At 38.8% G+C, this 13,686-nt stretch overlaps 1 protein-coding gene across 1 annotated transcript; it reads right to left on the bottom strand.

The window, feature by feature from the left end:
* Positions 1-140: 140 nt before the first annotated feature.
* LOC148099924 (peroxisomal N(1)-acetyl-spermine/spermidine oxidase-like) lies at positions 141-9,206 on the bottom strand. The gene is made up of 10 exons (XM_087850500.1): positions 9,053-9,206; positions 7,919-8,095; positions 7,676-7,806; positions 7,398-7,585; positions 4,567-4,748; positions 4,190-4,359; positions 3,857-3,942; positions 3,631-3,743; positions 2,090-2,244; positions 141-1,565 (listed from the first exon to the last, which is right to left on the bottom strand). Exons 1-10 carry the CDS (start codon positions 9,204-9,206, stop codon positions 1,434-1,436), a joined length of 1,488 nt encoding a protein of 495 aa, XP_087706626.1. The 3' UTR covers positions 141-1,433.
* Positions 9,207-13,686: the final 4,480 nt, after the last annotated feature.

The following is a 13,686-nucleotide window of genomic DNA, read 5'->3' as shown; positions in this document are numbered from 1 at the left end:
GTTCCAGCTCTCTTTATGCATAAAACAATAAAGACAAGAGTATTTGGTGACCTCATAAGGTAAACACAGGGGGAGAAAAAAGTAGACATTAATTTACTTGCATAAATAAACACAGTAAACACACTACAATGTGTCCATGTTTGATTTTATTTATTAATTCAAAACACAATCACAAACCTGGATAGAGCCCTTTTGTCCACTTGTGACAAGTAAAGCAAAGTGCATCTCCTGTCATTTACTAAAGTTTTATTATAAGGAATCTAATAAATTATGTTTGCATAAACTGAAACAAAATCATTACATAATTCTAAATATTAGGAGAACAGCGGTCCTTTAGAAAATGCAAATATATCATTATTTTGTGTTTAATGTAATGTTTCAATGATTTGGTGTTCTCCCTATTGAGGAAATGAACTATTCTGCATCTGAATCACACATTATATTTGTGGTCTTTTTATTCTATAGAAAGACAAAAAACACACAAGCAACTACATAGCATGTGTCCTGATTGTGGTTTAAAACAGATGATTTGAACTAGACTTTGATTTGTGCTTATTAATCATTGCGAAATAGTTGCAATGTCCAGGAAATGCATTTATGTATGGATATTTCCTCTATGGAAAATAAAGCTATTACATATTTGGTGTACTTTTTTATCTTGCGTACTTCATCCACATCTGCAAGTTTTCCCATTTTTAATCAATTCCTTCCTCAGTCACACTCACTAAGGGTTGTATCACTAATCCCACGCCACACTGATCCACTTTTCAATAACTTCCTGCTACTTTGCCTGCCATTTGTATTTGTTCTATTGTACCTGCTTTGCTTATCAAATTTTATCTATGCACCTGCCCAACTACTGCTTGCCTGTAGCGATTAAGTCACGTGTGATCTACCTGTTGTTTTTATGGTATGCCAGGGTTGACCGTGCATAACTATGTCTTATTTGTTCATAATACACTAAAATTGTTCAGTGCTCTTATTCTTTGATTTTTTTTTATTGTTGGCATTGATTCAGTTTATGCATACTCTTATTTTTAAAATCACAACAAAAACATAATTTTACTTGCATTAATATTACCAACAACTCCACCAGTAAAAGTTCCCTTGGCAACATGTTAGCAATGACTAATGTATAATGTAATGTGTCAACCTTTAAACCCAGATAAGGAGTGGAACTCCAGATTACAACAAAACTATGCCACAAGCCCTCTTTTTCCCCCATATTCAGCACTGTGGTTTTTAGTGCCAACAGACAACCACTATGATTACTCAGTGTCACCAGATAAGACACAGATAAGATTTGTCTTTTAGCTTATCTGACTAAAGAGCAGTCAGAAAAGATAAAAGACTTATCTGATTGTTTTTTAGAAGAAAAGAAAAAAAGCTAAAAGAAAAGTCTTTATCTTTAAATTTCTTATATTACGGGGAATTCATGGGCTAACAGAATCCCAGTAGTGAGTGATAAGTCTATCTGCTTCTCTCCACCCAGTGATAATTGCTCCATGGACGGTGGAGTAAAAGCAAGGATGGGTTGCCTCTCCAGCAAACAACACCTGCAGGGGCTGAAACACACAAGCAGTAAAAGTGAGAAACATTTTTCAAGGTTATATTATGTCACTTTCTGTCTAACTATAAAGTAACAGAAGTCAGTACTTCCCTGGGCAATATGACTCACTTGATTTACTAATAGTTCATCTGCTGCACACCATGCCAAGATATGTCACGTTTTCTACTAGCAATTCTTATCAAACTGTGTTGTGATTTGGCGCTATATAAATAAAATTGAATTGAATTGAACTGTGTTATCACTGGCATTTTTTATAGATTGAATAAACAAATGTGAACAAATGATGCATTTTTTCCAACAGGCTGCTAGTAACAAAGCGCTAAAGGATGCCATTTAAAATGGATTTTAACGGACAAAACACTCCTCTGAAAATGGTCAGGTACAAGGACTGGACTGAACATTTTTAAAGACATTCAAAAAAGCCTGGAGAATTCTTACTCAAGACCACTTTAGAAAAATGACATGAAAGTGTGGCTCCTTGGAAGCAAAATATTAGCGGTGGCTCAAGACGTTCTGTACCTGTGACAGAGTTTCCTGTGAAGGCAGAGGTTCCATCATGTTCTTCAGGTCCTTGGCTGTACAGCCTATGGCTGGATGACAGTAGGAACCGTATGTCCAGGGATCAGTGAACCACCGGGAACACAGGATTCTCTTTGGTGTGATCGTACCGTTTCCTACAGACAAATATGAAATAACCAAGGCTCAACCACTTCAGAAAATATATATAAAAAAAACTGATATAAATAAATTACTTTTACTACCTATTAAAGCCTTCCCTCTATGTATGACAGCTTTCTAGGACTTGAATACTGTATATCAGTAACTATCTGCTAGCTCATTTCAGCAGGCAGTGCCTTATACAGCCTGCCCCTCCAATATGCCCCCTGTGACAGCCAGTGGGGTGGCCTTGTGTTCTTGTTTTCTTGTTGCCTGTTTCTTGCAGGTAAGCGGAGCTGACCCAGTTATAGATGCAGCACACCTGAGCAGGCCAGTCCCAGTATATAAAGACACCTTGACTGAACCATGGCTGTCTCTCTTTGTCTGTCACTCATTATGTTCATTTTGTTCTTCAGTTATGGCTGTTGTATTATTTAACTTGTGTTTAAGTTTCTTTACCTTATTTCATTAAACATATCTTACAGCCTTTAAAAGCCTGTGTGTGGTCTCCCACTTGCTTGTCACGTCCTTTGAGCCGGGTTGTGACACCCCAAACATTCTGGTTTATTAAAAAGCAGCAGCTGGATCAATTATGGATCAGTTATCTGAGAAGAATATTTCTTGCAGAAAAGCCTCAAGCTACTTTTAGATGCTCCCCTTTCCAAAACATGTTACCACATTAGGCAGCTCTGTATATTTGATTTGACAGATTATTATGGGTGCCCTTCCTGACGTAGTGTCCAGGCGATTTGTGTGTTTTCTCGGGCACAAACCAGGTAGCTTCTACCTTAATGGTGCCCATTCAATACCTATTCAATACTCGGTCTAACATGTACATTTCTGCACTAGAAGGTTTCAATCGAGGAAAATAGCTGCATAGTTTTCTACAATCAATTGTCATCTGCACAGTGGCCTGTTTTGGGCATGTCAACATCAGAGGATAAACTCTGAAATCTGACCTGGTTACATAAATCTATACTGAACTATTTTCCCAATACTAATATGTTATATATAAGTAAGAGTGTGATGACTATCAGCTTTTTAAAATATAAATACAATTTGTGCAAACATCATATTAGCAGTTTCAACCACAAACTCAGTCTTATTGCTGTAAGACAAAGATATTTAGGTAATAGTCATACACGTTTGCTGCTCGATTTAATGCCATTATATCTAAATATATACTCTGTATTACCTGAACTTGTTTTATTCCTATAACAATGAGATGTTTTATAGATTTCTAACGAAAAATTGAACTGTTGTGATGCTTGTGCATACAGAGAAGTTTTCTTAGGTATAACAACCTTTCATTTTAATCATTAGTCTCTTTGATATTTATTTTTTATCTTTAATTATGTTATAGAGGAAAGAGCTATAAGGGTTAGATCAGACATAAAACTTACCTGTGAATGTACGGACGAGCTCTGTGATTGACTCTCTCACTTCCTCCTCAGGAAGTGTCTCCATATACTCTGCCTCATGGCCACAAATCCAGCCACAGAGAACATGGCTACCCCTGAGAGTTTGTGTTAATCAACAAGAGAAGTCTGAATGCTGGTTTGAATTGCAAAGGAAACTTTATAGGAGGGAAAAATCATTAATGGTTCCTCAGATTAACATGTCACTTACGTTTCAGAAGGTTTATGCACAGTGAATGTCACCAACTTCCTTATCCAGGATTCACTCACATCTGACACTTGGTCTGACACAGTCTCCTGAAAACACAAAAGGGTTTATGTCCTCTCTGATCTCTGGCTCTAAAACACAAGTTCACACAATGTCTCTATTGTTTTACCCTTACTAGGCAACATTTCTGAGATATTTTATTGCATTATATACATAAAAACAAAGAAAAAGGCTCATATCTTTAATATTGTGCAAGAAAGTTTAAAAATATCTGTCAACCTGTTATTAAGACAGGTTCGGTACATATGAAACTATTCTGGCTGCTGCATTACAAACCTCGTCTTCCCACACGAGGTAGATGATTTCACAATCAGCATCCCACCACGGCGATTCAAACTCCACAAATATTTTGTCACATGTTCCAAATCCTAGCGTCTCGATCGACTTCAGCTTGTGGGCCGGGAGAGGAGGGTAGAACAGAGTGGAGTGGTGCTTCTTCAGATATCCTGACAAAAAGAAAACGTATTAAAAATTGCATAAACTGCAGCAGAGGGTTAAATCTAACTTGGTCTGTATTCCATTGTTAAAGTGACACTACCAAAACCCCGCCATTAAGATTAAGCTCTGACATTGGTCGTAACATGTAATTTACAATTAATCAATTTCATGCAGAGATACGAAAAAGAGGATGAAGCATATGAAAAGAAGTTTACCTAAAGGCACAGTGACAATAACGTGATCAGCAGCAATCCTCTCGCCATCCTCACACTCAACCGTCACAGGACTTAAGCCACACTCTGTGTTGCTCCAGTGGACACAGCTCACAGGGCAATTGTAGGTCACCAAGTCAGAGGGGAGTTCAGACATCAAGTTCTCAATTAGCCGCTCAAATCCTCTGCAAGATAAGATACATTAAGATGACCACAATGCAGCATCTGTAGTACATTTGTATTTTATATTTGATGTAATAATCATAGCTGTTGACAATAACAAAGTGATGATGAGTGTCCATGAAGTGTGCAAAACTTGACTCACTGCTTACTATTGAGGTTCATTAGATTAGAGCAGTGGTTCCCAAACCCTTTTTTTGCTAGGCCTCCCTTTGTTTTACAAGAAAAATGTTCGCGCGCGCGCGCGCGCACACACACACACACACACACACACACACACACACACACACACTTATTTTGCTCAATTGCGGTTTATTTCACACCTCAAACGTTTAGTAAACAATTAAAAATGACAGGTAGTAATAAAATAAACTACTAACTCTTTTACACTATGGTCACACCTACACGGGTATTTTTGAAAACGCAGCTGTTTCGTCCACACGTAAACGGCGTTTCCAATCACCAAAAACGGAGATTTTTTAAAACTCCTTTTTTGCGTTTACCTGTGGAGGAATGCAGAGTTCCTCATGCAACTTCAAAGTTATGTGCCTTTTTTCACGTTACGCTGTGCACCACGTTATTGTTTACATGAGCTGAATTACAGAATGGCGGATAGAGACGAAATACTGTTACTGTTAATCTGACTTCAGTTTTTACAGGCTTACATACACATGCAGCTACTGTCCCTCCATTTAAGAAGGTAGAAGCGTCACGGTGTAATTATTTTACATGTAGTTGTTTTTTTTTCCTGTGTAATAATATTCAACATTACTATCAATACATTTTTCAAAAAATGCCTCTCTGTGCAAAAGGGGTTCAAAAACATAAACAGCTGTGGGATACTGTTTGTCCATGATTTGAACCGGGAACAAATCGTGGCAGGATTAGCCTGATATTATCCCACTGTAACTTTACTGTATAAAGAGCTAACATCTCCAACATGTCAGGAGTAGTTAGTCATGAAAAGAAGTGTTTGTGAACTAAAAATCAAGAATGTGGGATACTGTTTGTCCTTGATTTGAACAGCCCAGCGCTGCTCCCAACGCAGGGAAAACCAATTCTGCAGGGGAGACCTACCTTGGCACTTGTGCAGGTGAAGCCAAAGGGAAGATATGCTTCATCATATTTTCTAGTCTTTGGCTTAGAATGAAGTTGGTTTGGAAACATATTCAGCTATGCTTCATCTCCTGCTTTGCGTTTCTGAGGCCGCCCTGTGCTAGCAGTGTCCAAGCATTTTGTTTTTTCCCCCCTTTCATACCGCGCCCCCCATGCAATGGCTCTGCGCCGCCCCTAGGGGGCGGGCCCCACACTTTGGGAAGGTCTGGATTAGAGCATTAGAGAATAGAATAGCATAAAAAAATTATAATTTAATTCAAAAGTGTGACCTGCATATATATTATTTTTATTCCAAACACCTAAAGTGAAACCTAATCACACAGTCTAATAATTTAAGATATTGGATTTCTGATTTTGCGTGGCCTAAGTCATAATCATCAAAATTAAAATAAAAAATGCTTGAAATCTATCACTTTACACGTATGTTAAAATATACATAGCGAGAGAGAGAGAGAGAGAGAGAGAGAGAGAGAGAGAATATATGAGTGTCTTCTTTCTTGTGTTATAAAATTTTTATACTATCCACAGTCAGAGTTACGTCCTCTCAAAAAGGTCTCGTTTGTGAACTCAGAGAAAAACAACAAGAATATTATACAACCTTAAAGTTGTTTCAGCATGTGCTCCTGGTGATTTCATAGTCTTTCAAGACTTAGTCGTGGTAAGTGATTCTCTATATGAATTAAGGTGCAGCGAATGGAAATCAGGCCCATGACCTTTGATATGGCAGAGTGCCAAATATGTCTAAGAGTTAGCTCAAGGACATGTCCATGGATCCTGTCTGGCTACTTTAAATATAATCTGTAGTGAATAAATAACAAATTATAAAGATTAACTGGGTGAAACTGGAGCAGTCAAGAGCATCTTCTATTTATTTAGTACGTACTTACAGACATCAAGGTGCCTGTATTTCATTGTCTTAGTCTTTATTGTGGATAAATTAGCTTTGTTCTTGTAAAACTAGACAATAAATGAATAAATAATAATTAGCTAATTGCTATAATAAAAACCACAGAAGGTTCTCACACAGGCTGATCAGAGGATTAAATGGTAAATGGCCTGTATTTGTATAGCGCTTTACACATCCAGTCATCCACCCATTCACACACTGGTGACAGCAAGCTACATTGTAGCCACAGCCACCCTGGGGTGCACTGACAGAGGCGAGGCTGCCGGACACTGGTGCCACCGGGCCCTCTGTCCACCACCAGTAGGCAACGGGTGAAGTGTCTTGCCCAAGGACACAACGTCCGAGACTGTCCAAGCCGGGGATCGAACCGGCAACCTTCCGATTACAAGGTGAAGCCCCAACTCTTGAGCCACGATCGCCCAACCAATAACCAATAATAAAAGAAACAATCTAAAGGACTAAGGATCTAAATCACTGCCACTTTAATTACTCAGTATTAATCAATGCAGCTTTACTCTTTGACAGCACTTGGTGGTGAAGGCATAAACTTAAATTGCTACAGTTGAGCAAATGACAAGTAAATGAATGGCATTTATGTTAACACCCTTTATGCATACAATGATGCACAAACCTTGGAAGCGTGCAGTCCACGCCACGTAGGCTCTTATGCATAGAAACCCCTGCCAGGTCTATGTCATCCATGCTATGAGTGGCACTTCCACAGCACTCAAACTTCAGCATAGTACTGAAGGCAGAGAGAAGCAGCTGCCTAGTGGTTTCATCCTCATCTTTCCACCTTCCTGCTGCTTGGTTCTGCGCCTGCACAAAATGCCAAATTTCAACAAAACAGATTTTTTTTTTTACAGCTTTTTATATCATCAGCAACACGCATAATTCAAAACAATGTACCTTTGTTCGCATGAAATGTCCTACACTCTTCCAGGATGTGTTTTTGAGATTTTGAAATTGTGAAGTGTTATCCAAAATCTCACGAAACAGCTCCTCAGCTGGTTCCATGCTTTCTGCACTCAGCCTCTGACCTTTGGGACAGAATTTAAAGTTGTAATAACAATCACAGCTTACCAAGCACGCTATTAATATACACAATGATGTGATGTGCTGAAGTACACTTGTGTTACTATGTCTGGTCACCTGAACTGCTGAACCAGTTGGGGACCAAGGGAGGATGTTCATCCACGTCTACGGCCTGGTTCTTTGGAGTGAGCGCTTCTGGAGGCAAGAGGTCATAGTCACGAGCCAGACAAAACAATGGGTTCTCCTCAGATGGGCCATGGATGTAAGACGCACCAATCTCTGTAATAGTTTTACCTGTCAAAGAAAAACAAGTCTTTGTGTACATTTACTTGCACAATGACAGTAAACTGGGAGGCCATTGTACTAGTAGATCAGGTTTCACAGAACTCTTTGTAATTCTGAGAAAAACTAAACACACCCCATGAGTCAACAGCTGGAAGAACCACCTATAGCAGCAATAACTATAAGTTATTCTTTACTGCATGACTTTAGTAGTCTCTCACGTCTTTGTAGAGGAACTTTGGCCAACTCTTCTTTATAATGTTGCTTCAGTTTATTGAGGTTGGTGGGCATTCATTAAAGCAGAGCTCTGTTAAGGTCCCACATCCAATCGTGTTGAGGTCTGGAATTTGACTGAGACATTGCAGCACCTCAATTCTTTTCTTTTTCAGCTATTCTGCTTTAGTGCTTGGGATCACGATCCTGTTGTCTGACCTACTTTGGACCAAGCTTTAGCTTGTCAGACAGACACTCACATTTGACTTTAGAATACGTTGGCATACAGAGATCGACTCAACGACTGCAAGGTGCCCGGGTCACACGCCTACAGCAGACTGCCAAAACCCTTTTTTTTGTGGTGAGGTTCATCCAGACTTTCACAGCACCTGGTTGCTGAGATGCACTTAGTTTTTCACGGTACTGCATAGTGTCCTGTAAAAACTTTAATGTGAGGTGTCTGTATGCACTGGCATCATTTTTGTGTTGTTTCACCATTCGGAAAACATCAGAAAGCTGCACAACAGTCCAAGCACTGAAACTGAGAATAAGTACAACAGAAGATGCTGACAGCAGCAGGTGATTAAAAGAGACAAGAACATGCTGGATCGCTTATCCTCCTAGATTGTCTGCAATAAAGATGCTCACACTTAGAAATTAATGTTGTTCTTACTAAGGGTTTAATTTAGTTGGTTTCTGATTTTCTGACAGTGTAAAGACGAAACTGACTAAAACAGAAAATACATATAAACTTACCCAGAGTTGCTGTTTTTATTCGTCCCCCGCTTCTTCCAGTTGCCTCAAGTATCCGCACATGACCATATCCAGCTTTGACAAGCCGGTGAGCCGCTGCTATACCCGATACTCCACATCCTATTATAACTATCTTTGGGTCCGCACTCGTCGCCATCCTTGGTTCGCATCAAACTGTAGGACTGTCACTCTCACAGCTTTCTCTCAACTTCACCTCGGGGCATGTATGAAATAAGATACAGTGTGACTCGAGCATACATTGGAGTGCGACTTATATATCGGTGTACCAAGGGCGTAGATTTCGTTTTGACATTGGTGGGGACCAGTGTTGGTCAAGTTACTTGAAAAAAGTAATCAGTAATTAATTACTGATTACTTCCCCAAAAAAGTAATCCCGTTACTTTACTGATTACTTATTTTCAAAAGTAATTAATTACTTAGTTACTTTTTAAAAACATGATTTACAACCTTTACAACTTTCAGCCCAATTCTACTTTTTCTGCATAATCATCATACAAAATGTAATCAAATGGAAAAGTCTCTTTTTAAAACTTGTTTTATTAGTTTTAATCTTTTAACTTTATGCATGAAGCAAAATTTTAATTATATGCACCATTCTCTGACTGGAAGAAATTAGTTTAACATTTAAACCTATTTTCTGCACATTCCAGCACATATATACAGTGTTGGGAAGGTTACTTTTACAATGTATTCCGTTACAGAATACAGAATACATGCCCCAAAATGTATTCTGTAACGTATTCCGTTACGTTACTCAATGAGAGTAACGTATTCCGAATACTTTGGATTACTTAATATATTATCAAGCTGTTTACAACTACATGAATGTACTATTGCTGTGATTTATTACTGTTACTGAAGGTCCGCGGCTCTGAACCGTAGTAAAGGGACCTCTGGCTAATACGGTGGGTTCTGTGTCGGCTTGTAGCCGAAAACTAGCTTTACTTTGTTGTCTGGGTCAAGTTTGCTAGCGAGAGACAGAGAGAGGCGTTGAAAGGCTGCTTCAACGGAACTTATTGTTTTTGGAGGAAAACACGAACACGGTGTACAGTCGAGTCTTAATAGCTTACTTACAACTGGGCTCGTCAGGCACTCTTCTTGGCTCCAGTGGTTATTATTATATTTACATGCTTCCAGCTCCCGTTTTTGCTTGATGACAGCTCGTACTTTTCCTTTTTCTCCCTCCCTCGCTCACAGACACATAACGTGTATGGCAGTCCATTCTCCCTGCAGCACGGACTACACTGCCTATGATGCTACATTCTTTAGAGCTATACCTGTAGCATTCTGCCTATTAGCTTAGCACAACGACAACAAAAAGGCCTCTCTCACCCAGGAAACACGCAGAGAGAGAGCGTCACCCTGTAACCATGGCAACCGTAACGCTGCCGCCTGGAACAACAGAACGTAGCTGTCAAACAAAACCCAAACAGTCCTGACCCGCCACAATATGAAACAGGGAAGTACAGCTGTGTAATCCATTTATTTCAACAAAGTAACTGTATTCTAAATACCACCCTTTTAAACGGTAACTGTAACGGAATACAGTTACTCATATTTTGTATTTTAAATACGTAACGGCGGTACATGTATTCCGTTACTCCCCAACACTGCATATATATATATATATATATATATATATATATATATATATATATAATTATTATTATTTTGTGTTTACACTCACTCTTTCAGATGCAAGTAAAACACAGCAGAAAATAAATAAAGTCAAAGACTAGCGGTCCTTTTGCTCTATTTTCACCTGTAAAGCAGGAGTAGAGTAGGCGGAGGTTTATCCTGGTGCAGGTGTGCCGCAGCGGTCAGTGGAAGGATACCGCAGTTTCTCTGTGAGTTTCCCATTACGTCGTAGCTACTAGTGATGGGATTTCCGGCTCTTTTTACAGATCCGGCTCTTTCGGCTCGGATCACTAAAAAGAGCCGGCTCTTTCGGCTCCGAACCGGTTCTTCAGGTTGTTTTGTTGCTTTAATTATTTAATCATTAACAATAATATAAAATTATGCAGAAAAGGAATTACTAATGTAAAAAAAAGTGGTTTTATTTATACATGTTTATATATAGCCCCTAGAGACAAAGCACGTACAAACTCTAAAGCATATACAAACTCTAAAAAGCACGTACAAACTCCGAAACACATTTGTAGCGTTTACTGAACTTCCAAAACAGAGCTACCCAGATCACTTAAATTACACAATTGAAAGCATGTGTGTATTGTTTGTGTATTTATAGACAAGCACTCATATTTATTCAAATAATTAAAAAAAAAAAAAGTTAATTTACCTGTTACTACCACACACCAAATCCGGTTGTTGATACTTCCTGGCTTGTGTAGCCACTAGGTAACAAAAGCTCAACACTGCGCCCTAGCATCCTGGAGCACTTCTGTTGTCCTTTGTACGTGATTCTGAGTTTGTACGTGCTTCTGAGTTTTTACGTGTTTTGGAGTTTTTACGCATTTTGGAGTTTGTACATGCTTAGGAGTTTGTACATGTTTTGGAGTTTGTACGTGCTTTGTCTCTAAGGGCCACCATAAATATACTTTATTTATTCACTCCACATAAAATGTAATAAATAAATCATATAATACAAAAAACAACTCTTTACATTTTAAACTTTTAACTATTTAAATTTTCAGCTTTTTCCTTTTAAACAAATTTAACGTGAAACAACACAAAACACTGCAAACCACAACACAATTAAATATAAATTAAAATATTAAAACAAAAAGAAGATGCATATTCTCTGTCATATGGGCCTGCATGATTTCTGAATCCTTTATCATCTGCAACTGAAAATAGTGGATGATTACTATACCTTTCTAATGTGAGGTTGTTGCCCCTGGCTCTCTTTCTCTCTGGCTCTGTTCCTGTGCTACTGCGAGTGTAACTAACGCCCCTCCCCCCTCTGCCCAGCGAAAAGTACAGGCCACGCGCGGAGTTTAGCGGAAAAAAGGGCGAGAGAGAGGGTGAGAGAAAGGGAAAAAAACCCTCACGGCTCCCAATAAAGAGCCGGCTCGCGTCGTTCACTTCAAAGACCCGGCTCTAAGAGCCATTTCGTTCGCGAACGACCCATCACTAGTAGCTACTTGGTGCTTGCTTGGAAGTTTAGGGGGTTTTTTTCGCTGTAAAAAGAAGTTTTCTTCCCACGCACAGCGGACACTAATGTTTTTGTCACTTTTTATGGAATCAAACTCAAAATAAGGTCAGTACTTCCACGCTTTAAACGCTGCACGCTCATACTCTCTCCTGCACTCAATATATGATCCATTGTTGATCTGCACACAGCTGTTGTCACGAATGTCACACTCGCTTACTTCACTGTCATGAGACATTCTCGCAAGAAAATCACGGTTTTAGTAACGCAGTAACGCAGCGTTCCTACGGGAAAGTAACGGTAATCTAATTACCGTTTTTGCAATAGTAATCCCTTACTTTACTCGTTACTTGAAAAAAGTAATTGGATTACAGTAACGCGTTACTTGTAACGCGTTACTGCCCATCTCTGGTGGGGACAGATGATTTAGCCACTGAACACTGCCCTGTTTCTTTTTTTTCCTTTTCGTCTTTGCTTCTTGATAAAAAAAAAGGGAGAAATATACTTGCCAACATATGCTATTCTACATGCTTTTAAACCATTTAAAATTACAATTCATAGTTTTGTATGTGAATTATATAATGTTAAGTTACTATTAAACAAATTACTGACTAAGTATTTTAGACTTTAGTTTACTTCAGCCATATTCCATATAAATCAGGTATCATACAAAAATAAAAATAGCTTCAAATACAGTCATGACAATAAAAGAATATGACTTTAAGGACTTGTTAAGAGATATAGTCTAAAACACTTCTTCAGTAGAGAATCAGAGAAGAGAAACACACAGAATTTCTTGCTAGCAAGGGCAGCCTCCAGAACTCACACCCCAAGAATGAGTCTCAGAGACTAGCCCTGAGGACTGCCCTGGTCTTTTATTTATACACTTCAGTGAGCGTTTGCTCCTTACATTGGAATGTGGAGGTGTACGTGTGTGTGTGTGTGTGTGGTCAGAGTGTGACCCCATAAATGACTTCCCTAAACTTACTGGTCTGGAAAGTCCAACAGTTCATCTAAACAAAAGGCACTTAGACTAAAACAGATATTACTACGTTAATCCTACCGTAAAACAATAAGACAAGGTACGACCTTTTCCCATGCTCCTAGGATGTGGGGGTGAACGCCAGAACACCCTGGAATGTTACAGACTTCCTAGGATGAGACATTCCTTCAATATGCCACCAACTATATACTTCTAAACACAAATGATTACGTGCAGTATTCTACCATATACAAACTTATATCATTAAAAGATTATACTGACTACTAAGTACAATTTTCCATTGACATTCCCTCCTGTTGTCAGTATAACTTTAAGTGAGATATCAGTATGTAACACCTTGTTGTACATTTTCTGTCACATCGTCATTAGTCACACAAAGTCTTCATGTTCCAACAGGTCGGAATCATTATCATCACTTGTAACGGCTATGTATGCAGCAACAGTGGAAAATATTATGCGGTTAATCATGAGTTTTAAACATGGCAGTATACATATTACAAA

The sequence above is a fragment of the Neolamprologus brichardi genome, chromosome 13, assembly GCF_056152115.1.
Source record: "Neolamprologus brichardi isolate AB-2024 chromosome 13, ASM5615211v1, whole genome shotgun sequence".
Lineage (NCBI taxonomy): Eukaryota > Metazoa > Chordata > Actinopteri > Cichliformes > Cichlidae > Neolamprologus > Neolamprologus brichardi.
This window is presented reverse-complemented; position numbering and strand designations above follow the sequence as displayed.

Bases quoted from the DNA above. Each gene is read 5' to 3' on its own strand.
- LOC148099924 (XM_087850500.1), bottom strand. From the start codon at position 9,206: ATGGCGACGAGTGCGGACCCAAAGATAGTTATAATAGGATGTGGAGTA. The intron at 4,749-7,397 runs GTTTGTGCATCA...CTTATCTTGCAG, and splicing joins GTGGACTGCACGCTTCCAAG to AGGATTTGAGCGGCTAATTG. The intron at 3,744-3,856 runs GTAAGTGACATG...ACAAACTCTCAG, and splicing joins GTGCATAAACCTTCTGAAAC to GGGTAGCCATGTTCTCTGTG.